Genomic DNA, 26495 nt, shown 5'->3' with positions numbered 1-26495 from the left:
TTACTTCCTGCTTGTCTTCCAGCTGCCTAAGGGCTCTTCTGCTCTGATCAGGGGCAAACTTCAGGCTTCAGGGTGAGTAGCTTCACCCTGAAGAAGCTATCGCCTCAGGCACAAACACGGCGAGTCACTGGGCATGGAGATAAACATGTGCAGAGCTGCTCTGCACATGCCCGATCTGACCTCTCCCAGTTTGTACTTTCACTTTCAGTTTTTCCTTCATTGGAATATTCCTCCTGCTGAACAGTGAGCGAGTTCAGCTGCTCCTGATTGATATCTGAGAAGGATCATTTTCCAGAGATGCTACTCAAGGTAGCACAGAAATAAGTGTGGGTAATTTCACACCAACAAAACCAGTCGAATACGGGAACCATGCCTCCTGACAGCAAAGCACTGAGGTACCATAATAGTAATGAATTATTATTACAGCATAAGGTACAATACAGTATTCATTCTGTAGTACTGTTTGAAAACCGAAGCTATATTTCCCATAATGAATAAAAAGCATAATAAAAGTTAATTTAACACAATTCTGTATAAACATCGGGTGGGAGGGGGAGGGGCTATTCCTTTGAAAGGGAGTCCTCCGCCATTAAATGACTGGGTAACTGTCCAGTCATCAAACTCGTGTGTTCGAACGCCGAAGATTTGTTCAACTTCTGAGGCAATTTAAGCTACCATTTTTATGTTCAAATACGAAGTTGTTCGGAGGTTCCAGTGTACAAAGTGATGACAAATTATTAAAGCATAGCAGCACGGCGGCACAGGGGCAAGAAGGTCGCAGGTTGAAAAGCTAGAGAGCTGGTGGACATGATGATGAGGAGGAAGGTTGATGAGTTGTGTCTCCAGGAGATCAGGAGGAAAGGAAGCAAGGCCAGAAGCTGTTGAAGTGTTGTTCACCCAGCGGCCTGCAGAAGGGGGGGGGGGGGGCGTGAAGTGCCCTGTGTTTCCTGTAAACCTGCAGGTTTCTAGAAAGTGAGCTTCTCCACAAATAACCAACAGGTCTTCTGTCACTTTCACCTTCTGCAGGGCTGGACTCGGTATTTAAAACGGTACGAGTGAGTGCAGCGCGTAAAGTCAAACCGTTGGACAATAAAAACTTTTAATGAATAGTCCAAGTTTATAGGGTTGTGTCTGTCGTTGCTGTTTTTGTTGTTGTTCTTCTATAATTGAACTATTTCATTGTTTTTTTAAAGCATCATAAGTTTACTTGAAACAAAACTAAAAGATATTACTTTGATCAATGTTCCAAATTGAGTTGTCTTCAGATGGACTGACCCACAATAAATACAGTAAGTCTCCTCCATGTAGAAACCTGCAGGGGGGGGGCTGAGAGCCTGAAAATGGAACGCTTCATGGAAATCAACAGGTTTTCAGAAAACCACCTGACACGAGCAACCAATGAGATGCCTTCTCACGCAGAGACGTTTTCATTGGTCGTTTTCCAGAAGGCTGGCCTCTGATAACTGGAACTGTCCCTATAAGTAGGCTGTCTTGTCTTCCAGCTGCACAGCTCCCAGCCGCCTCCAGGATCTTCTGCTCTGATCAGGGGCAAACTTCAGGCTTCAGGGTGAGTAGCTTCCTGAAACGTTTGATCTCGGTGAAACACGAGGAAAAGTTTTTTACCAGCGTCTGCGGCAAGAACGATGAGATGCAGAGCAAACACTGAAACTGTCTGAGAACTGAAGCCACCGTCCGCTGTGGAATCAGAGTTCAGCTTCTGCAGCGAGGATTTAACTCCATGCTGTGTTTGAGAACTTCCTGCTTCTTAGCGGGATACTTTAAAGGAGCAGGACACAAACATTTCTTGGATTTTAAAGGTAGTTTGCACGTTATTGTTCAGCACAGGTAGGAGGTAGACGAGATTTTATTTTAAATAAACACTCATTCTGCAGGTTTTAATAGTCAGCCGTTTATTTACATGTTTTACAGTCTGTGTCCTGCTGCTGGTCGAGGACACTGATTACTGGTCACATTGTTATTATGAATGTGTTTTCTGATTATAATGTCTTAATGTTGTATAAAAATCCTGTTTTTTGCTCCCGTTTTCAGGATCAACATGAGTAATCCGGTGGATGAAAAATCAGCTGGAGAAATTAGAGCAGCTCTGCAAAACAATAATCAAGATTTAGCTTTTGCTAAAATCAAGGAGTGTTTGAAAAAGGCAAACAACACTCCCCTGAATATTGCCGTCACCGGAGAGTCCCGGCTCTGGAAAATCCTCCTTTGTTAATGGATTTAGAGGCGTCGATGACTCGGAGGAGAATGCTGCCCCCACTGGTTGTGTAGAAACCACCACACAGGTCACAAAATACCCCCACCCAAGCTATCCCAATGTCACTCTGTGGGACCTTCCTGGTATCGGTACCATGAGGTTTCCAGCTCGTCAGTACCTGACGCATGTGGGATTTGAGAAGTACGACTTCTTCATCATCATCTCAGAAACGCGTTTCCGAGAAAATGACGTCCTGCTCGCTAAGGAGATCGGGAGGATGGGAAAGAAGTTCTACTTCGTTCGCTCAAAGATCGACAACGATCTGCAGGCGATGAAAAGAAGCAAGAAGAACGTAAATGAAAAAGAGATTCTGGACCAGATCAGGACAAACTGCGTTCAAGGTTTGTGATAATTTACAGCAGGGGTCCCCAAATTCTTTCCTGTGAGGGCCACATAACTCTTCCCTTCTCTGATGGAGGGCCGCATCAGTTTGTACAGGAAAAGTGTGACGATGGCAGGGGGGCCTAAACATTTATTGTTTTCCAGACAGCCACCAAATAACCCTTTCTTCACAGAAAAAAAGTCAGGAAATAAATAATAACACTATTAATAAAATAAATAATAACCAAATAACCCTTTCCGGGTTCGTCACAGAAAAAAAGTCCATGGAACAGTACCTTTCTGGTCGTACGTGATCATTAAACTTGTCCCAAACGAAAGGAAGAATGCTTTTCATCAGAATATTAATATATTTTCCACTATCGATATTATTTTTGGGAAGCAAAAGACCGAATTAATGAACCCTCTTAAATGCACCGAATACCATTATTGATCCCCCTCCAGCTACTCATGTTGAATGGAAAGGGCAAAAAAAAAGATTTTCTTTATTTTTTTTTGGTATTGTTCAGGGGGAGGCGGTGGCCAAATGTGGAGGCGGCCCGTTTCCATCTCGCGGGCCGTAGTTTGGGAACCCCTGTTTTACAGTAATAAAGATATCAAATAATTAGACCCATAATTACAAGTAAAGCATGGAAAACTACAAAATGTTTGCACTTAGAGTTAAGTTTTTTTTTCTTCAGAGGTCATTTCATTTTAAAGGTGTAATAATTTCCTGTATTTTACAGGTCTTCAAAATGCAGGTGTGGCATCTCCTAAAGTCTTCCTGATGTCCAGGTTTGATCTCCACCTGTACGACTTCCCTCTCTTACAGCAGACGTTAGAGCAGGAACTTCCTGAGCACAAAAGGGATGTGCTGCTGTTCGCCATGCCCAACATCAGCCTGGAGGTCATCAACAAGAAGAAGAAGGTCTTCCAGGGCCAAATTTCGGTTTATGCTTTCATGTCTGCAGGCGGGGCAGTTATACCAATTCCTGGGGCATCTGTTGGTCTTGATCTCACTTTGTATGTTGTGGTCACCGTGCAATACCTGACTGGGTTTGGTCTCGATGAAGGGTCTCTGAAGAGGCTCTCTGCTAGTAGCGGTGTGCCACTGGCCGATCTGAAGTCTGTCATCACTTCACCACTGGCTTCGGGAAAAATCACCCCTGCTCTCATATCCAAGCTGTTGCTTGCATGTACAAGCACAGCCGCGTTATTGGCTGCAGAGGAAGGCTTCAGATTGATTCCAATCATTGGGACAGTAGTGGCAGCAACGCTCTCCTATAAAGTCACCGAGAGCGCTCTGCAGACGTTCCTTGACATGCTCGCTGAGGATGCACAGAGGGTGTTTAAAAAGGCCCTGGGTGTGGACAGCTCGGTGTGATTCTCTAAGGGAATGTCAACGGCTTTTCTGCACCGTTTAAAGTGCACCTGTTTGCTGTAGAGTTCCAGCAAGCACGTTCAGAAAGTTTGTCAGAGTATCTCTCTGTCCAGAATTTATATTACACTTATTTCAGAAATATTGTAGATGCCTCCGTTTAATACGAGATGATATATTGCCTTGGGTTCGTGCCATGTAAAGATCTTTACAATGCTTGACTTTGTAAACCTGTTCTACACCAGAAATCTGCTTTTTCTTGCAGAATGAAACCTTTGATATGGCGCTGACTTTTCACACTTTCTTCATTTGTTGATTAACATGTTAAATATTAGGAGACGTCTGCGTCCACTATTTTACTAACCGAGTGTGGGTCGTTTTATATCAAAGACTACTTAGCCGCTGCCTTGAACTAAATCGCTTCACTTTGGATAGTTAACACAAACGTGTCACGCTGAATTCTAATAAAGATGATATTGATACTTGCATTGATTGAATTCTGATTGCCTTTGTCATCAAACAAACATGAGTTAAATTTCACTTTGATGCTTTGCGCCGTAGAGGGCTGTGCACACCACAATGAAACATGAAACATAACAGTTGACCAACGTAACCGAGAGTTATCCCAAAACACAAAGTTCTCATTGGTCTCGAGAAGAAAGTCTGGATCATGAAGGTCTCGAGGAAGGAGAGGGAGAGCAACGTTCTCCCCTCCACCCTGTCCTTTGCATCGTACCCAACACTCATAATTTTGTTCGTGTGTTTCGTTTTGTGTCTGCCAGTTAATGCTCACCTGCATGAAATATTGCTGACTTATTTCAATGCATGACAATAAGAATCCCTGTATTTTATCACACACAACAGTGTTCAAAGTATTTGTATGGTGACGTCTACTCTCAGAGGATCTGAATCATTTTATAAATGCATATCCATATCACAAATAAAATAAATAAAATAAAAAGATTCCAAAAGGTCTTGAACGCACCATTGTTGACGTCCGCCTTCTCGCGGACTCCTATTGGTCAACAACTGCTTCCTTGTTTCAGCGTCATCGCCTCCGTCGACGGGGACTCTCCGTGTCCGTATTCTCGCCCTATATGAACTCTTACGCGCGGACGGGCTGTGTTAATGAGAGGTTTGAGTTTGGTTCTCCTGTAGAACAACATTAACCAGAGTTCCTCGCGTTCACCGGTCAAACTTAGAACCTGAAAAGAGAACTGGACCCAGTCCCAGGAGAACCCGGTAAGGCGCTCTTTAACTCTTTCACGTCGGTGCAGCTGCGTGACGTCACAGTGACGTCACGTGTTATAACGCTCTTATTCTGTCGTTGTTTCTCGTTATGTCAAAATCGATTATTAGTTATTCACGGAGACAACCGGAGTCGAAAGATACCACTCATTGATTGTGCTACTGATGACGTCATCAGGGGGGGCGAGTTTGATCGACAGGCAGCGCGGGAGTCAGGGCCGAGCTCTGTGACGTCACGGCTTGCCATTCAGCCGCTCAGTGAAGGAGTGACGTCAGGCTGGAAGGCGGTGGAGTCGACGCACCTGCAGGCCGCAGGTGCGTCGCCCGGTAACCGCTCGCTTCCTCGCTCGCTTCCTCGCTCGCTTCCTCGCTCGCTTCCTCGCTCGCTTCCTCGCTCCTTCCGCTCCCCGGGTCGATCCGACGGCAGGCCGGCGCCGCTAATCGTCCATCGGCTGTCTCTCCCTGCAGCGCCTCTGATGGCTGGGCGGCTCCTCCGGGTCTCCTCTCTCGCTGCGGCCATCTTCTCCTCTTCCGGATTCTACCTCTACAGTCGGCAGCCGGACCCCAACGACCTCATCCTGGTCCGCTTCGGCCGAGCTGCGGCCGCCGTGAGTCACTGCACGTCTCTGCGCCAGGAGAGAGGATGCGGAAGCCATCTTCACTTCACTTCACTTTTATTGATTTGTCCCTCGGAGGGCGATTTGTTTTACAGCACATGCACACTTTTTCCACAACATGTAACGGACATTAAGGGACGTACAAGGCGCAAATTATATTGTACGAGATAAAAAACAGAGCAAACCGGTTCCATACGGGGGGGGGGGGGGGCACACGTGCATTAGCTGCATGTACGATTTTGCAGCCTGGCAGAAATCTTCATCTCTGGCTGAACATAACATAATGTTGAAGTTTTTGGATTCAAAATTGAACTCCGATTCACTTTGACTTTTCATGTTTGGTGTGTAAAGACACCAAGAACAATCTAGAACCCTTTTGGTGCTGATCCCGATCACCGTGTGGACGGTGTAGATCCGGTTAGGAGGGGGAACGAGCTGCTTGGGGGAGGTCTGTGCTCTCTGAGAGCTTTTCTATTCCTTCCTCCTCCTAACCCACCGAAGTGTTTATTGCGCTCTTTGACTGTTGTGTGAGCAGCCGTGCGTTCCGCTCGGGACGTCTCTTCAAGGCCCCCCCCCAGTCTGACAGACAGACACAGACAGACGGTGGACAAAAGTGAATGTTTGGTTTAAAGTGAAGACATATAAACCAAGAGTCATTCGGCGTAACGAGCTGCTTCTTGTTTGCTAACCCTCCGCTCCTCGTCCTGCGTCAGACGGCCGTCATCAGCTACGACTACCTGACCGCTTTCAAGCATGTGGAGTTCGGCACTGAGGAGTACCGGGCCCTCAGGTCTAAGGTAGTTATACCCGCCAGTACCTGCATTTGTTCGGTGTGTATATATATATTCTGTTTCTCTAGTCTCTGTGTAATTTTGTATGTGCATCTGCAGTAAATCAGCTCAGGCGGTCGGGCCGGAGATTGATCAGGAGTAAAAGTAAAACAAGGCTTGTGTATAAAAGAGAGTAATGAAGTATTCTGATTCTGAGAAGATACATGGACGTAGTGAGGGAGGACATGAGAGTGGCTGGTGTTGGGGGGGACGATGCAAAGGACAGGGTGAAGCGGAGAGGGTTGGGTTGCTGTGGAGACCCCTCACGGGACAAGAAAGTACAGTAGTAGTAGTAAAACTGTTTCCCAAAGCTGTTCATATCCGGTACTTTGTACATCTTTGGGTAAGAAAGGCTGCAATGCACTCAGCGAGTCCTGAACCGGGGCGAGCCCTGAACCGGAGCGAGCCCTGAACCGGAGCGAGCCCTGAACCGGAGCGAGCCCTGAACCGGAGCGAGCCCTGAACCGGAGCGAGCCCTGAACCGGAGCGAGCCCTGAACCGGAGCGAGTCCTGAACCGGAGCGAGCCCTGAACCGGAGCGAGCCCTGAACCCGAGCGAGTCCTGAACCCGAGCGAGCCCTGAACCGGGGCGAGCCCTGAACCGGAGCGAGCCCTGAACCGGGGCGAGCCCTGAACCGGGGCGAGCCCTGAACCGGAGCGAGCCCTGAACCGGGGCGAGCCCTGAACCGGGGCGAGTCCTGAACCCGAGCAAGCCCTGAACCGGGGCGAGCCCTGAACCGGGGCGAGTCCTGAACCCGAGCAAGCCCTGAACCGGGGCGAGCCCTGAACCGGAGCGAGCCCTGAACCGGGGCGAGCCCTGAACCGGGGCGAGTCCTGAACCCGAGCAAGCCCTGAACCGGGGCGAGCCCTGAACCGGGGCGAGTCCTGAACCCGAGCAAGCCCTGAACCGGGGCGAGCCCTGAACCGGGGCGAGCCCTGAACCGGGGCTCAAAGTGACGAGAAGCTGTGATGGATCTCTTTCCATCAACATCCGTCAGGTCGGGGTTCCGGGGCTGCAGCAGCGACTTGGAAGTTTCACGTTGACGATGAACTTCATGGTAAAATGGAAGCTGGAACCGGTACTGGAGGAGTGTCGGCCTTGAACCCGCCTCACTCTCCTTCGGGCTCCCCACGTACGTTCCCCAGTGTTCCCATGAAGTACCCGAGATATGTGCGCTCTCCTGAGGCTGCCAGTTGTTAAGGTTACAACTTAAGTTTAGGCGTGACCTCAACAATATCAAAGTACTGCATGCATATATTTACTTGTATGTTTGTTCTGTTGAATGTTTCAGTTTTAAACAAAAAACTCATTAAAGCAGGACGGCGGCTGAAACAGTGCAGGGTAGCTAATGCCCAGGCGGAATCGGGTAACGAATACGTGTCAAAGTCTCAGGTTGAACAAGAGGAATGAATAAAACTGGAAACGAGTATTAGAATGCGTATTTACGCCTGTATTAACCGTCCATATGAGCAAAGATCAGCTCGAACATAAGAGGGCCACAAATCTAGGATGCACTTCGTCTTTCCACCAGCAGATGTCAGCACGTCCCACAGTTTAGTAGCTCTGCCGGCCTGATCTCATCTTCGAACCCATCACCACTGCACTGGCTGCAGCTCCTGTGAGGGGCGTGGCATTGCCGTAAAAGGGCGTGGCTGCACACCTGCTGACCTTGGAGCTTGTAACGGCAGCTCAACCCACGAAACGGGAACGAGGGGGGGCGTTCCTCGATCTCCACGGGAAGCAACACCTGGTGTGCGTGTGTGCGTGTGCGTGCGTATCCTGACCGTTGGGCTGCGCTATAATAAATGGCATCTTGAAGGCGTGGCGCAGCGGAGACGCTGCATTCTGCATCGTCAGTGCTCTTCCTACGTCCTCGGGCTTCTCTGTTATACGGGCCCGTTGACTCCACGGGAAGGCGTCTGCGCACGCACACGCACGCACGCAGTCCCCCCCCCCTGCCCTGCGCCAGGTGGCTCTGAGCTGAGCAACGAGCTCATCATGAGCATCCTAATAATAAATAGGCCCCGTTCATAGTCCACTAATCCCCAGAACATTAGAGCTAAATGTCCTCGTCCGCTGGCAGGAATCCATTCCTGCCGCCGGGACGCCGCTCTGATGTCCGCCCGCACGCCGCACACTCACGCCCGGGGACGGCAGCGCAGGAGTACCTCGACATCCGAGCGCTTTGACACACGAGCGCTTTGATATCCGAGCGCTTTGACATCCGAGCGCTTTGACATCCGAGCGCTTTGACGTCCGAGCGCTTTGACGTCCGAGCGCTTTGACGTCCGAGCGCTTTGACATACGAGCGCTTTGACATCCGAGCGCTTTGACATCCGAGCGCTTTGACATTCGAGCGCTTTGATATCCGAGCGCTTTGACATCCGAGCGCTTTGACATCCGAGCGCTTTGACATCCGAGCGCTTTGACGTCCGAGCGCTTTGACGTCCGAGCGCTTTGACATACGAGCGCTTTGACATCCGAGCGCTTTGACATCCGAGCGCTTTGACATTCGAGCGCTTTGATATCCGAGCGCTTTGACATCCGAGCGCTTTGACATCCGAGCGCTTTGACATCCGAGCGCTTTGACATCCGACCGAATTTCATCTGGGTCGGATCCAGAGTCAGTAAAAAATATTGCATTTTAACATTAAAACCATTTTACGGATTCAAAAATCAGTTAAATATCAGATCCGATTCACTTTTACTTTTCATGGTTGGTGTCTAAAGAACAATCTAGAACCTTCTGGTGCTGATCCAGATCACCATGTGGACGGTGTAGATCCAGTTAGGAGGGGAACGAGCTGCTTGGGGGAGGTCTGAGCTCTCTGAGTGCTTTTCTAGTTATAATTCTTTAAAATAAATCCTATTAAATGAAATACACGTGAGACTTATTTTGCCGGTCTGGATTTATTATTATTTTTTACTTTCAAATGGAATAATATATTGTCGTCATTGGAAACAAAAATATTGACTCCGTCACAAACGCAAGGAGGACCTGGCTGGGTCGGAGCATCTCCAAAACGACGGTTCTCGTCGGCGTTCTGGTTCCTGCTGGTCAGCGGCCGTCAAACGGGGGTCAAGGAAGGACAAAGCGGTTCTTTATTCGTTCAGGCGTCTGCCGTTTCAGCATCGAGTGAAACGGGAACAATCGATCCAGACATGTCGGGGTTGTCTCTTCCTCCTCTCCGTCTTCGCTCTTCTTCGACTCGATGGTTCTCCTCCTCTTCGCTGCTTCCAGTCATTCTGCTCTGAGCTGCTGCGTTTCTGTCGGCCTACAAATAAGCCCGTGTGTCTAATTCACTGACAGTTCGTTTGATTGGACGGCGCATGTGTGGAGATGGTGGGCGGGGGCCAGCATCAGCCAATCCCAGTGCAGCATACCCCCCCCCCCCCCGGGCTGTCAGCGTACCCCAATTGCCATGGTGATGTCATCCTCCAGCTTTGAGCCCGCCCCTGTGGAACAAAGCACACTGATTACTGGAGGATCTGGGACAGACGAGCGATGATGGGTCTCATGATTGGGATTGGAGCCGTGGGCAAACTGGTGGTGGATTTTCACTGTAATCTACCTCCCCCCCCCAAATCAGCGTTCAAATACAGGCCGCCAGAAACAGCCCTGACATGATGGCAGGGGTGGAGCTGTTTGGGGGGTTATCGGTCGGACAAATGTCGTGAATCATGGAAAAAATGGAAAGTCTTAATTGTATTTCTTAATTTGTCTTCTCCCTCCCAACGTGTACATGAAAAAGCCTTTTAGACCGCAACAGCAAAGAAGCACCTATTTTAGAAAAAGAAGAAATAGAAATGTAATAATTTCTTAGCTACTAAGGTGAATTTGTGTGGGGAAAAAAAAAATCACAAATCAATTTAACGAGAATAAAATGTTAATTTTTCGCAGTATTGATTGTAAGTGTGCATGTCATTGCTTTGCTTTGCATAGTTCGGCTGAATCAAACTGCAAATGTGAAAAAAAAAAGGTTCTTGCCTGAATGAAATGACAATTTACAATCGCTTTGAGCAACAACAGATGTGGCGCCGGAATCCTCATATTGCCTCTTCATGTCGGCGGCGCTGCCCTTTCACCGTCGCCTGCAGCTCCAGATGTTCAAATGCCTTCGCTTTAATGCACGTAGTCCCAATTTATGCAGCCTGGATGCTAACAACGCTAGGAAATGTCAGCTTTTGTTTCACATTGATCATTTGAATCCATTTACAGTCAACAGAATGCCTTTTTGCGGCTGTAGCAGCCACATGCTGATGACATGCTGCCGTTCACGTTATAATAGCTGTGATTGATTAGTTTTATCATTTTCTGATGACACATTTTACACCAAAACAGAATAATGTCAAACACTATTTTCGGGACCTTAAGCCACCGGCTAAATTCAAGTTAAAACTTTTAAGATGCCAAATAGTGTTTACATTATTTTGTCTAATTTTTAGTTTTGATTTTTTTTTTCCAAGTTGGGGATTTGTATTTATTTATTATTATTCATCATATTAAGCCACATTCTTCCATTTCCCTCAAATGTGAAGCATTTCCCGTGTTACCATAAAGAAATAAACAATTTTTATTATCAAACGGACAATCTTTAAAGTCGATAAATCTGTTGCTCCGTGTACGAGATCTGGATGAGCCTTCTGCCAAATGCTCATGTGTGACACATTCTGCCTTCGAGCTCTTACCTTAACGTTCCCGCGGGGTCAGACAAACGTGTGTGTGTGTGTGTGTGTGTGTGTGTGTGATGGGCCCGCTATGATTTTCACATAAACACAGGAGTATCTTTTCGAGCAGATAGCCTCATCTGGTAATCTCTTGTGACTTGTTTCTGTCATTGCTTTATCATAATTGTCCAGATGACACTCATGTCAAATGGTCCTGTGGGAACCTGCCCTGTGTGTGTGTGTGTGTGTGCGTGTGTTTTACAACGGGTCCTATCCCGTCTGTCCCTTTTGAACCAGCTGGAAGCGATAATGGTTGGAGAGACCGGCTCTCCTGGGAGAGCAAATGGAAAAAGGCGTGAAATTAGCTCCCGTTAGCCTTTGTAACCTCCACAACACACACACACACGCACACACACACACACACGCACACACTAGAGACTTAACAGGAAACGGCCTCCCAGTGAAGCACTGATTATTATACCTGTTCTCTTATTGCTCTTTTTAATTCTCTTTCGCACCGTCGTGAAAACTGAGCGACTTCCTTTGTGGGTATTTAAAGTCCCTGACGGATGCGTTCCCGTTGCCTTTGAGAAATTAATCCATGTTTTTACCTGCTTTGCTTTGTTTGTTAAATTATCAACATTATGCTTCCAACAAATCTCTGTGAGGGGGGGGGGGGTCAGATCGGACAGTTGATGTTCGGCCCCGGCCCAGACGTGTCCTCTAACTGGGCTTATTTCTCATCCAATCGCCCGCAGGTACATCTGCGGTCGGCAGAGCGCCTCCGAGACCTGTGCTGTGCCAACCGGGGCACTTTCATCAAGGTGGGCCAGCACATTGGCGCTCTGGACTACCTGCTGCCTGAGGAGTACACCGGCACGCTGAAGGTGCTGCACAGCCAAGCGCCCCAGAGCCGCATCGAGGAGATCCGGCAGGTCATCAGAGAAGACCTCGGCCAGGAGGTGAGTCGGGATGGATTCCCGTCTGAAGTCTTCCGTGTCTGGTGCACGGCAGGGAGTCTGTCCGTCTGATATGTGTGTCTTTGCTTGACCTTCATGGGTTCGACAGGATTTGCTGAACTGAAACACAACTGGACATTTTATTTTCGTTTAATTTCTTGACTGAGCTGTGCTCCTGATGCAGCTGCTGGAGGCGAGGCAATGTCCTGTTGCTCTCACACACGGTGCGCTGGCCTTCACGCCCCACCGTTGTGTGTGTGTGTGTGTGTGTGTTAAAGAAAGGCCTTGGATTTTTCTCATATCTAAATGAAAACTTTAACATTTGCTGATTTCACAATTTATTGTATTTAATTTATATATACAGGAAAATTATCACATTAAACCTAATTGTACATCTGCTTGAGTCTCACCAGAGAAATATAATAATATTCTATAGACAGTTTTTTGTATCATTGATAATATTTCTTGCCAATGTGATTATTTGCAAAACAGTGAAACTGTATATTTAATTGAAATTGGCACAAAGACATTAAATAAGGTGTAAAAAAAATTTTTTTAGTAAATGAAAAGACTGGAAAAGTTGTTAAATGCTAACAGAAATCACCGTATGGAACGTTAATTAGGTTTAGGTTGACGCGAAATATGATGTATAAACATCATCTATTCGAGTGGAACCTCGGTTCTCCAACAACTCGGTTTTAGACCAAACAAATGGAGTTTAAAATGCCTCAGAAGCTAACGGATTTTTGGAGTTTGAACACACGAGCGGAGCCGAGGTGACCCGAAGACACGCGAACGAAGGCGGAGTCGACCCGAGTAGGTTCAGCTTGAGTCGACCTACGAAGGAAGGACGTAATCACCAAATATGAAAATGGCGTTTTTATTAAGAAAACTGAGCTAAAGAGAAGGAATAAAACCCAGGAGGAGAGTTACCCAGTCATTTTATGGAGGAGGACTCCCTTTCAAAGGAATAACCCCTCCCACTTCCTTCTGTCCCTCCCCCTCCTTACAAACTCCTCCCCGCAGCCAAAACGGTATGTAAACGATACAGAATTGTCTTAAATTAACTTTTATTATGCTTTTGTTTTTTGTACTATTTACGCTATATATATATTTTCGGTTTTTGAACAGTATTACGGAACGGATACTGTCGGAGAACTGAGGTTCCACCGTTTTATCTAGACCAGCCTTGACTTCGGGATAACACTACAAGAAATTAAAAGAAAAACATTCTGAAATGTGAAATGCTGCAACAATTATAACATATATTCGGAAGCGTACGTGATTTAAGAGATTTAACGTCCTAAAATCGGTTTCCTCATATGAGAGGGAACCTGCTGGAAAGCAGCGGGATGTGCTAATAAGATGAAAGCCTCCTGTAATTCAGTGGCACTGAAGTTCTGCATTCATGTTGACTTCCTCCTGCGTCTCTGAGGCACATCGTTACCCCTGAAATAAATTCTGACAGCGCTCCTCTGCAGAAAAAGGCGGCAGCGGGATGAATCCGCCCTTGCGTTCGGCGAGGAAGAAGAAGAAGAAGAAGAAGCGACGCTGATGAGTAGCGGATTCAGCATCATTTCCGTTTATTTAGAACACGTCGTGCGTTTTATCTTGGATATTCACTCGTACAATTAGTGAGCAGAGAGTCGTGCATGACGCCTCGCTGTTTCCTGCACCGCTTTTGGACGCCTCGCCTTGGTCCCCGTGTCATTTCCTGTCTACAGTCGCGCTGCTGAAAGGAAAGGTGGAGCAAACGGAATCTGCTGCCGCTCGCACACGACGATCACGTGTTTGCTAGTTTTAACAGGAATATTTGCGGCGACACAATCTCTTATAGAAACTGACCGTTTTGAGAAGCCTTCGTGTGGAAGCGGCTAAAACCAGCCTCATTTGGCACTGACTAATGGGAGGGGGGGGGCACTGTTCCATAGCCAGGAGCAGAAAGAAATGAATGCCAATCACATTCAAGCTGCCCCCAGCATTAGTCTGACCCCCCCCCCCCCCCCGATGACAAGACTCTTCTAATACATAAAAGAGTCCGATCTAATACTTGATATGGAAAGAAAAAGAACATTCTTGATAGCATTTGAGCAATTTCTCATATTTGTATCATGAGAGGGTGAAATTAAATAACTCAACCTTTGTCATAGAGTATCATGTGCTGCTTGCATTAATTATCATCCAGAGTGTCTTCTACAGGATGTTCAGTCGCACCCGATGGGTCCACAATGTGTTCAGATTAACTGGCTTGTGTGTCACTAAGTAAATATATATATACATATACATATATACATATGAAACCATGCACTTTGTCCTCTCCCGAAATCAGGAGTGCTGAGTCATCAGCAAACAGGAACAATTTGCAGTTACACGCAGCATTCATCTCGTTAATGTATAGAAGGAACAGTAGCGGCCCTAGAATGCTGCCTTGAGGAACCCCACAGCTCACCGGGAGGGACGAGGACATGGTTTGTCGCTGATCTCCTGCCACCTCTGGAGGAGTCATGAATTCGTGGTTGATAATGACCCGGATCCCCTTTGGTGAAATCAATCCGATGCTGAGAATAGCACAGCGTTGTTTCAGCTACACACAATGGTGACGCAGCGTGCTGGCCTTAGCAGGCGTGTTCATTATGCTGCGTTTCACCCTCTCTTGTTTGGGCTTTTATCTGTGATGAGGCAGGAAAGCCTGAGAGCTGTGCCGAGGTTCCAAAAACATACTGCTCTAATGATTCCAGGTCCCTCGAGAAGCCCGTTTAACCTTCAAACCCACGCGCTAATTTGCGTTCTGTGTCCACAGAGGAAGCTAATGAGGGACTGCCTCTGCTGAAAGAGCATGACTGGTAGCTAAATGCTCAGCACTGCGTTAGAGTTTAACTTCATCTGCGAGAAATTGCCCCAAAATCATAGTGCGGCATATAAGGAAGGCAGGCCGATGTGTCTGGAGGCAACCATTTGGGCTCGAGGTGGAACCAATTACAAATTAATGGTCACGAAACATGCCCCCCGCGATGTCCAGGGTGTACGCTGGCGTCCGCCCGTAGGCACCTGTGACCCGCAAGGTGGGTAAGCAGCTGGAGACGAGACGATTGAGGTCGGCTTGTCTTCAAGAAGATCAATGGATGGTCACAAAGCATAATGTTAATTATCTTTTTCCTTCCCAGCTTTTATAAAAATGTCCATCTCTTGTTTGTCTCCTCTGCTTGCTTCATTTCTTTCTCTGCTGTAGCTGTCAGAGTTATTTGTCTCCTTTGATGAGAACCCCCAGGGGGCAGCCTCCTTAGCCCAGGTCCATAAGGCCGTGCTGCATGATGGCAGGACAGTAGCCGTCAAAGTCCAACACCCTAACGTCCAGAGACAGAGCTCCAAGGACATAGCAGTGATGGAGGTGAGTCTCCGTTAGACTACTATTGTTGTCGGGGTGGCCTGCTGGATTGCAGGTCTGGCATACTGTCTTCAATGTAATTCACTCTCTGCCCACAACCTAAACCTTTCAAAAATTGTAGTGCAAGAAAAGTAAAGACGGCGGTGATGTCGAGGCTAAGTAATTAGATTCTATCACTGTTCTTATATCCTTGTTTTGGTAAAAGCTGGGAAAAGTTGAACAAATTAAAGGCATCTCAGAGGAGCAAAAAGAGAGAGCATAATTACAGGTAGTCGAAATTCAAATTCAAAACCTGACAACTAGAATCTGACTGGTTAAATTAAAACCCTTTAATTACGGATGGTGTGGGCGCACCCGACCGCCATTACGGCCGTGGCACCAGCACCACGGGCTGGTCATAGTCAGTCTCTGCGATTGGAGCACCGGCACCGGTTCCCAGTAACGGTGGCGCATATTACCGTAAAATCGGGCAAAGTAAAGGGGTTAAGTCATGTGACTCAAGTCCAATACCTCTGCCTCGTCATACTAGCTACAGATCACTTTATCTACACATGTCTTGGCTTTATCACTAAAGACCATTACCATTATTATACATTGTCAGTGAGACTGATTCTGACCTGCAGGCCTTGGCGAGGGCAGTCCATTGGCTCTTCCCAGACTTTGGCTTCATGTGGTTGGTGGACGAGGCCAAGAAGAACATGCCACTGGAGCTAGACTTCCTCAACGAGGGCCACAATGCCGAAAGGGTGGCCAAGATGCTGTCGTGCTTCCCGTTTCTCAAGGTAAAGCGTGGCTTTTACACTTGTCTTCTTTTCGTAATTGCTGGTGTATTCGTGACTTTGGTCCATCCCATTTAGACTTATAAACAGCTGCTCATAAACGGGGGCTGTTTCTTTCAGTCGTCCGACGATTTAAAGTTGCAGTCGGTGCAGTTAATAGAGGTCAGACTATTCCACTGAGTCTGTGACAGTCTGTCTGTGGTGCTTGTCTGCTATTTCTACATTCGCAGATTAGCAGATCACTTTGAAAATGTAATTAAACTGAAACTGTATTGATCAAAACTTTTGGTCTTTCTTTCTTCACCTATATCCTTCTTTTTTCTGCAGGTTCCCAATATTCACTGGAATCTGAGCACAAAAAGGATTCTTACCATGGAATTTGTTGAGGGGGGGCAGGTCAACAATCGGGAGTACATGAAGAAACACGGCATCAATGTTAATAAGGTACCTCCTGCTGTAAAAGCTGGTCTCTGTGTATGTTTAAAATGTTAAGAAGTGATTTAGCTCATCATCCAGGTATCATCACACAGGTCGTCTCATTGACACGTTTAACAGGATGCTAGCGAAGGCAGCAGCAGTTTTATTAGCTCTCATCAGTTCTTTGATCTCTTTAAACATTTAATAAAACAATTCAGATGCAAGTTGGTGAGGAAATCAGCGCTGGGTCCGGACGCTGCCGCTGGAGTTTTGATCCAGCTTCCTTCTAATACTTGTGCCGCTGCCCCTCCCTTGGGGTAAGGTGTAATATAAAGCTGACTCCATTGATCAGTATCTAATGTGTCATGGTCTCTAATGTGATTTAACGTGATCAGTATAATCAATAAAGCTAAATGTCAGAACAGACGATCCAGAAGGAAAGGGTGTGTGTGCAGTTCTTGTGTAGAGTCCGATGAGAGCCACTCAACAGTGCGGCCTGTGCTTGGGAAAGATGTTGTGGTTACAGAGGCAGATGGGGCCATGATGGAGCTTTGCCATATCATAGGTTCTAATCATAAGGGGGTGGGAAGGATAATATAGGATTCTCAAATAAGGAACTATACCTGCTCGACTCCATTTCCCACATGTCCTTCTTACTCATCTTTCTTTTGTGGACAGCCTCCCATCTTATCCCCTACATCTGTTCTGGCAACACAGCATTGGTCCACCCACGGACTTTGAGAGGCAGCATCCATCCCACGAGGGAAGAGCCCTTGTTCCATCCACGTTCTTTATCTGAACCCCCAACCATTTTGCCCATCCTGGACTTTGCCCACATTGTTGCCGTTGTAGTGACCAACAATTGCCTGTTGTGCCACATGATTTGCCATCCGCATCTTTCCCGTGGTTAGAGTTAGGGGATCCGTTTGGATTGCAGTTTCCTTTCACTCTACCTGCGTCACTGTAGTGAGTTTAAATTCTGCTGAGACCCTAGAAGAAAGGCGCATGGAGTTGTCTTTAACCATTTAGATCCCAACTTCTCTGCACCAGAAGACACCTGTACCATTTTACCAGAGAAGAGCATGAGTTTATGAATTCTCCTGTACAGTATTGACAAGGTTTAACTGTTTGTCCGTATCCTGGCAACTGCAGACAGATTCAAATCTGAGCATTAAAGAGTGATGATCAGTGTTACAAGACAGCAGATGAGACAGATGAACGGATACATAATAAAACATACACACCAATGGGATGGACAGAATTATTAGTCGGCAGTAGTCCATGCTGGCCCGTGTGTGTGATTGCGTGATGGATGAAGGCCCCGACAGACCGTCCTTTCGGCTCTGCTCCTTGACGTGACCGGAATGGGGCAATACTTTGGCCTGGATCTTTAGGATTCTACTCCATAATGGAAAGATTTAAGATATGAGTGAATTTACTGAGTGGACTACATTTATAAAACTCAGTTGCTCCATTGTTTGAATAGAACCTCCTAAGTAGCTCTTTTAACATGGATGAAACATTTATGTTGTCGTGATGCAGAAAAATATCCGTCAGTTTAGCCCCAAATTAGCATTCATTCATTTCCCAACCTCTGGCTAAGCTGGAGCCTCCAAAAATAACAAACTTGATACTAAGGTTAAGTATTTTGTTTCTAAAGTGTTGCCACTTAGGGGGGGGGGCATTCAATGCCATAAGGGCATTCTGATATCTTTACTTCAAGCTACTCTAATCAAATAGCAAACAAAAAAAAAGGGCAAATAAATGAAATTACTTTTATACATATTGATTTGATTCAACAGTAAACTGGGAGGTGTCATTTTTGTCAGTATTAAAGTGTATTTAAACAAAGAGCTCTGCATCAAATAGAAAACAGCAATGCCTGATGTTAGTGAAGCTGTGAGAGGGATTAGTGTGCGAATGACTCTTTTGAAAATATCGGCCATTTAATTCTTCTGTAAATGTATTTTCTTTCAAATATAAGTGACTACTTCAAAGCTATTATTGATATAATCTAAACTTCAGCTATTGCCCAATCCTTAGTATGTACAACCTTACAATGACAATACAAGATTTCTATTCTATGTAATATATGTTCATGTTGAGGTTTTGTCTAATTGTGTTTATTTGATCCTTTATCAGAGATTCTCTCAAAGCTTTTTGGATTTCACGTGCACCCTTCTCTGCCGTGCTCTCCACAGATCTCGGAGCATCTGGGTAAAGTGTACAGTGAAATGATCTTCATCCACGGCTTTGTTCACTGCGATCCGCACCCAGGCAACGTGTTGGTGCGAAAATGTCCCCAGAGCAAGAAGAGCGAGATCGTCCTGCTCGATCACGGCCTTTATCAGGTGGGACATCTCCAGGCTACCCTGCCACAAAGAAAACACCATTTGTTCTAATATTGCAGTCCATTTGTCATGTTGCCGGAGAAGCAAACACACAGTCAGAGGTGACTAAAGCAACACACTCCCACTGGCAGACACACAAACGCACTCGAGCCACATCAGGGTAAAAGCTTTTTGATTAACAACTCATTTTGTGCAGAGTGTGTTGCTTGGGTTGAGTCTCTCTCTCTCTCTCTCTCTCACACACACACACACACACAGGGCTAGATACACACGTATACACAAACACTTTGCTCAGGCACTTGCTTCTCCAAACCAAACACTCACAGATCTGACATGTTTGTTTACTGTTTATTCCCATGTTCATAAAGAGAACACACACACACGCACAGACACACACACACAGACACACACACACACACACACACACACGCACACGTACAAACACACACACACTTCCCTCAGACCATAATAACACCAATTTATTCTTAATGACTTCTGATTTCAGCTGTCACTTTGGAGTACTGTAGAATATTCATCTATGCTCAGACACACACACACACACACACACACACACACACCTACACACACACACACAGTAATTTCCACTGTCATTACCACTTTAATTCTACATATTTTCAATGTTTATAGTTCATCCTCTGAAAATGGCAGTAGGCCTTTGGGAAATGTATACTGTATATCTGATAAATATAAGAACAATAAAACATCAGAGTATATTTAATGTCTTACTGGAAATGAATATACGCAGAAAAAGATTGTATAAAGGCAGTTCGAGTTGTAATGATAATGATTGTTGTTTAACTCAACTCAAACTTTAATTTGTAAAGCACATTTAACCAACCGATGTTTACAAAATTACCTTCACCTCCTTTCCACATTCTCTCCATCACTCTGCTCTGTTGACCCGAGGTACCTGAAGTCCTCGACCTTCTTTATGTCTTCCTTGTAGCTTCACTGTCCCCCCTGGGACCTTCTCATTTACACACAAGTACTCTGTTTTACTCCTGCTCACCTTCATCCCTCTCTTTTCTAGAGCAGACCTACAAATATAGTCATCTGTTCTTTCTGTCGCTTCTCTCCAGGAGCTGCAGCCAGACTTCAGGTTGGACTACTGTCGGCTGTGGAAGGCTCTGATTGCGGGCGACATGTCCGGGGTGGAGCGTTACAGCCGCCGACTCGGAGCTGGAGATCTATACCCACTGTTTGCCTGCATACTTACAGCTCGCGCATGGAATGCCGTCACCGCCGGAATCGGATCTTTGCCTGTCACACATTCTGAGGTAGGACTTCACGTGTGCGCATGCTGAATCAGAAAGGATCAGTGGACACCCAGATTCTAGAAGTTGCAATGCTTTTACTTCTACTCTAGTCACCTAACCTCACATTTAAGGAGCCTTTCCTGCTCATTCCCTCTCAAGGCTATCCCTTGAATCAGGTTTTTCCATTGTGTAAAAAAAAACCCCACTGTTTCTCCAGTTGTTCCTTTGGGACCCGCACAATGTAGAGACGCCAGATTGGCTCATTAATGATGATCAATTATACGGACAATTTAGAGTAGCCAATTCACTTAAATTGCATGACACGGGGGGGGAACATACGAACTCCGCACGGACAGGATTTGAACCTGGTGCCTTGGTGTGAGGCGACAGCGCTAACCACTATGCCACATCAAATGTTACTTACAATATGCAATAATAGCAGTTTGGAGTGATTCGACGTTGACCAATAACATTCTCCCAATGACTGATATCATGCTTTTAAAGCTATGTTAATTCGTACCACAAAAAATCTGGCAGCCAACGAATTGGCAAATCTCATCCTGTGCCCATCCCTGTATTTATCCGAAATGAGCAGTTTTTAACTTTATAAAAACCTTGATGTCAGTTTAAATAAATATCTAATGTGAAGTAATGTCTATTTGAATAAATCGTGGTTGACAAACATAAATCTCTAATAAGCGAAATTTAGATTTCAGTTGGAAACTTTACACCATTTTATTTTTAATTACAGACGACTGCTTTACTCCAAGTATGAATGTGAACTGCGAGCTTTTGATCTGTAGAAGAAATGAGAAATTTAATTAGGTTAATTTCATGCTGTGCCTCGTGCACAGATAGCACAGACTCATTTTTTATTTCTACTATTGAGGTACGTCTTTATTTAATGTAACATTTTCCTCATTAATTATATATTACGTCACCCGCTCAGGTCTCACCCACATCCGCCGTTAATCAGAACTTGTTTTTGCCCGGCCGGCTCAATGTGTAGAATAGATTGCGCCTACCGCTGGAGACAGTGATGCGCAGCAGGACTGGAGTGCACCGTCCAAGGACTAAAATCTAGTTCCGCAGTTTAGATGAGTGTTGCTGTATATATATAATTGAACCAGGTGCAGCTAAATCTGGTTTACGCAGCGCAGCATATTTATACTGCGTATTAAACAGTTACTACTACTGCTACGGTACTTTTGGCTTGTCCCGTGAGGGGTCGCTACAATTAGTATTACAGAACATTAAGGGTTCTCCATTTCTTGTGAGATGTTAAATATAATAAAATCGTATTTTTTTTGCCTCTTAATATTCTCTCCGTGCCAGCCATGACACGCGTGTCTTAGTTTGCCGACCCCTGAACTACAGTGTGTTGTTTCACTGCCTCCAAGTTTAGCTTCAGATGAAAGCAGTCCCTTCATCCAGGCTGTTTGTCTGTCATTTATATTCCTCTGTATACAAAACACCCATTAGTAGACTCCACTCTAGTGACCTCTACTTGCACTCTCTTGCTGATTGTGTAGCACTATGGATTTAAGACCTTTGAAGATATTTCTCCCTGCGACCGCTCGTCTCCTTCGCTTTTCCCTCTGACGTCTCTCCTCTGTCCTGTGTTGTTCTCTCTCTCTCCCTTTTCCCCCTCTCGATCCACTCCTTTATAACTACAACTATTTCAAGTCCTGCTTAACAGCTGGTGATGCATTATATTAGTGTTAATGCAACCATTCGCACAAAGCAAATGTTAAGTGCTTTCAGAGACGAGGCTTTCCGCTGCCTCTCTGTCACACGGCAGAATATTCTATCTGCTGAAGAAATGTTTCATCTCCAAACACACAAACAAGTCAGTTAAAAAGTTAACCAGCTGTTGGTGAAACATGTCAAAAGCGTTTTGCCTTGCGTTTTTTATGCTCTTTGTTGTTGTTTCAAAAGTAATGATAACTGGCAGATAAATTGATTTGCAGCATCATACAGTAAATGTACCACAATACCTGTACTATTTAGTTTGTCTGTGGGAAAGGGGGGGAAAAATATATGAAACGACCAGTATGTTAGTATTAGTAAGTATGAAGGATTGATGGTGCTGCCAAGGAACAGCAAATATTTATCTACATTGCTTCTGATAACAGAAACTGATGCTCACTTCCGGTTCTCACCCAAGGATGTCCTTGACGGCTACATCCCAATTCCATTTTCTCCTCTACACTTTTTTCATCTTCTCCTCTTGTTTAACGCTGTAAAACATGTTTAAATAAGTTGTTGCATCACATTAGGCTTTCCCATGCAATATTACACAACTTCAAAGGGCAGGGCAACTTGCAATACTTGCAAAGTGGATATAACATCGGAAGGGACGAGGGAGGAAACACTAGCAATATGCAAGAGCATTTGCTCAAACAGAAAGAACGGCATGTTTTTGATCAGCTCTGGAGAGCATCTCATCCCGGCTTTATCCGTAACACTTGCCAATCCAATGATAATGCTTTTCCCCCACGCAGCTCCTTTGTTTTAGCCTCTTATGCATTAATGAGTGGCTGAAGGTGAAACATAACATATCTTCCTCTTCGTTAACGGATTACAGCAGAGGGGAAACCTCAGAATTGATTACCATGTAGTCAGCATGTGCATTTGTTCAACACAGAGTATAGTCAATGCGCAGTAAAAATCGTTTTGGTAATAACGGCTCTTCCAGCACATTCTCACATTGTTCCTCGCTCACTCTGTCACTGGGCACCATTTTGCTAGCGGCTGCTGTATGAACTCGCTGGGGAGAATGGAAGACTTACCAGCACAGATTCCGCCTACTTCTGCCTTTCACATCTTATTATTGCACCACTCACAATACAATATGTCCTTATTGAAGCTTTCACATGCAAATGAGAGCACTGTTGCTTTCTCTGCGTCCTGCTGACAGCTGGGAGGCCGGCTAACCAACCTCCTATAATTGCTGCTAATTGTTATTCCCCAGCCAGGACTCAGTCGAGCCCTTTGGGAACTGCCCCGTGCTTTTTGGACTTGGTGCTATTTCTTGATGGGGCATCATATTGTGTGCTTTCTGTCTGTACTCTTGTGATTCTTGTTGGGGTTTTTTTTTTTGAAGAAGACGACACAATGGAAAGATGGCGAGTAATTACGTGGAAGCAAGGAAGATTATTATGGATTTAAGCAATGCTTAGCATTTGCTATTGTCCTCTGTACAATGGTGACACCACATACAATTATTGGGCTTCGGCTATCTTCAGGAGCCGAATGGAAATGCCCTTTGCAGCCAGACGACGGTAGCAGTGAGCTGAGGCATGAAAATGATGATCATAAACTACATTAGTGTGTCTGAGGCTCCGTGGCAGACCTCTGGTCCACAGGAGACCGGCTTCTCATTAGTATGCATTTATGTAAATCACACCCTCGTTACCCCTTCCCTCAAACATTACCTCTATATTCCTAAATGCAATTAAGGAAACGAGTACAGCGCCCATTCTCAGCATGCGTTTGGGATTGGGCGTTTTCTTCAGCTTGTTGTGTTCCTGGATCAGGATTCGTACGTTTGGAAAAAACCTGGAAAAGTCATGGAATTTGAAAATGTCTAATTGCGTAGGAAGGTTCAGATCGAATCGGGTGTTTGCTTTGTGTTGTGTGTTTGCTGCATTAGTGTTGTGTGTGTGTGTGTGCTGCATTAGTGTTGTGTGTTTGGGGCTCCAGGAGGAAACAGACAGAGAGCAGAGACGGAGTTTATCTGTGTAAGCGTGTTGGTTTGCTGTCTGTCGACTTCTGTGTCCATCAACTCCCTGTTTATAGAGACTGACAGCTCTGACAATGCCGCTGTCTCACACACGCACGCACACACACACACACACACACACACACACACAATGACAGAGACAGTCAGGGGAGAGGGAAACATGGAAATACATGAATATTAGTTTCAGTTATCAGATTTTATTAATGCGACTAGACCATTTCTTTTTTTTTACTTTAATTAATAATCTCATGGGCTCACTGGCGAGGTGCGTTGCCTCACAGCAAGACGATTCCGGGTTCGACTCCAGCGACAACCGTCACCCGTAGACAAAGTGGCCGTAGGAATGGATATATGTATTCAATTTAATTCATTTTTATTTCTATAGCGCCAGATCACAACAGAACCCAACTTGACCCACAAGAGCAAGAACTTTGGAGACGGAGGAAAGAAAAAACGTCCCTTTAACAGGCAGAAACCTTGAACAGAACCTTTTCTGTTCTTGAAAAGAAGCCTTTTCTTTTGGCATCTTCCTCAGACTAATCATACGTCTAGTTCTTGACCTCTATTCAGGCTGCAATTCTATGCTAGCAAGTGACAAACTGTGCACCACAAAGACACACAGTTTGTCCTTCTATAACAAATCTTGACGCATTGATTTGGACGTTTCCACCCAGAAGAGATCAAATCAGTCAAAATGAGCCTGAGTGTTCTGTTTTGTGTTTTTTTTATTTCTTTGGCAGGATGTCGAGATTCGGACCAACGCAGCTCTTTATCTGCCTCAGATCAGTGAGCTGTTGAACCGAGTCCCTCGGCAAATGCTTCTGCTGCTGAAGACCAACGACCTGCTGAGGGGCATCGAGACCACCTTGCAGACCAGAGCCGCCTCCTCTTCCTTCTTGAACATGTCTCGCTGCTGCATCCGGGCCATGGCCAGGTCAGGAACGCTTCCTGTCCCAGTGTGAGGGGGAAATGCTGCGGTAAATGCGGGGAAATAAAGGAGCCCATGCCAGCGCTCTGATCACAGTTCACTGCAGATGATCCCCTCGTGTAATCCGTAGGAGCTGCGAACCTTTACTGTGTGGCGCAATTCAAAAGTCACAATGTAAACGTTGTTTGCGTTTAACTTCGATGACGTCGTCCTGCGTGTGTTTGTGATTGAGCCCAGCGCCTCCGAACCGCGCCTAAGTGCTTTCTCGCTTTCCCTCTTCCCCCTGCTGCCCTGCCCGACAGGCACAAGAGGACGGAGGCCCCGTCCAGCAGCAGACGCCTGCGGATCACGCTGGCGGAGAACCTCGACCTGTGGACCCTCGCGGCGTACGAGCTGCTCCTCTGGATGAGGGACTCGGCTCTGCTGCGCTGGCTCACTGCTCTGCTGTCTGGACATCGCCTCTAAAGGGTTTACGCATAAATCAACCCGAGTTCCGTGCTTCTTGATTTCTACAATTACCGACTCTGGACTCGCAGAAGGAGAAAAGGTCTCATCACCTCATCAGAGCTGGGATTTGAACCAACGACCTCCTGATCACTGGACGACCCGCTCGACCAACTGAGCCACAGCTGCTCCAATTTTAATGTTAAAATAAAATTTGTTCTTGACCTCATTCTGGATCAGATCCAGAAGACGTTCTTCATGGTTCATGTCGGACCCCTTTGTGACTCTGACTTTTGGCGAGTGAATTGGATGCAGATTTTACATGATGTGATTTTTTAGGGGAAAAGGCTCCATGATAAGTAAATGGGGAAAATCCGGATCACATCGATATCTGCAATCTGACTCCGGTCCGGATGAAATTCGGTGGTGACATGGAGCCCCCCCCCCCCCCCCCCCACCCTACATGACTGTGTCCAATTCCATAAACGTCGGTCGGTAATCAACCGAGATATTAATGAAAACCTTTTTAAGCTCCATCGACTGTAATGTTAACAAACATGACCCAGAATCCAGAATCTCTTCTGGATCAGCACCAACATTTAATCATCTGTTCCTGGAAACATTCCCAACATCTCCTCACCATTTCATCCAGATCCGTCCGTGACCTTTCCGTGACCTTGTGGTCAGCGTTCGGCGTTTTTCTGTTCCTACATTGAACTCTTGTTGACGTAAATCATCTTTAATTCGTGACGTCTCGAAACTTGCTGAGATGAATTCGCTCCAGCAGAACGGGACGGCCATTTGTCTAAACACTGACAAACTGGAATGGACGACCCCCGACGTCTATTCTTTCTTATATCCGGACCCTGGATTCAGGCC

General features: G+C 46.0%; 1 protein-coding gene and 1 pseudogene across 1 annotated transcript; both read left to right on the top strand.

The window, feature by feature from the left end:
* The first annotated feature begins 1513 nt into the window (after nt 1-1513).
* LOC137907839 (interferon-inducible GTPase 5-like) lies at nt 1514-4448 on the top strand (annotated as a pseudogene).
* Nucleotides 4449-5109: 661 nt separating this feature from the next.
* On the top strand, nt 5110-25864 carry adck1 (aarF domain containing kinase 1). Its single transcript, XM_068752113.1, has 11 exons — nt 5110-5210; nt 5685-5824; nt 6547-6630; nt 12090-12293; nt 15520-15678; nt 16299-16457; nt 16782-16898; nt 19073-19222; nt 20323-20520; nt 24985-25178; nt 25475-25864. Exons 2-11 carry the CDS (start codon nt 5693-5695, stop codon nt 25635-25637), a joined length of 1560 nt encoding a protein of 519 aa, XP_068608214.1. The 5' UTR covers nt 5110-5210; nt 5685-5692; the 3' UTR covers nt 25638-25864.
* Nucleotides 25865-26495: the final 631 nt, after the last annotated feature.

The sequence above is a fragment of the Brachionichthys hirsutus genome, chromosome 18 (genome assembly GCF_040956055.1).
Source record: "Brachionichthys hirsutus isolate HB-005 chromosome 18, CSIRO-AGI_Bhir_v1, whole genome shotgun sequence".
NCBI classification, from domain to species: domain Eukaryota; kingdom Metazoa; phylum Chordata; class Actinopteri; order Lophiiformes; family Brachionichthyidae; genus Brachionichthys; species Brachionichthys hirsutus.
This window is presented reverse-complemented; position numbering and strand designations above follow the sequence as displayed.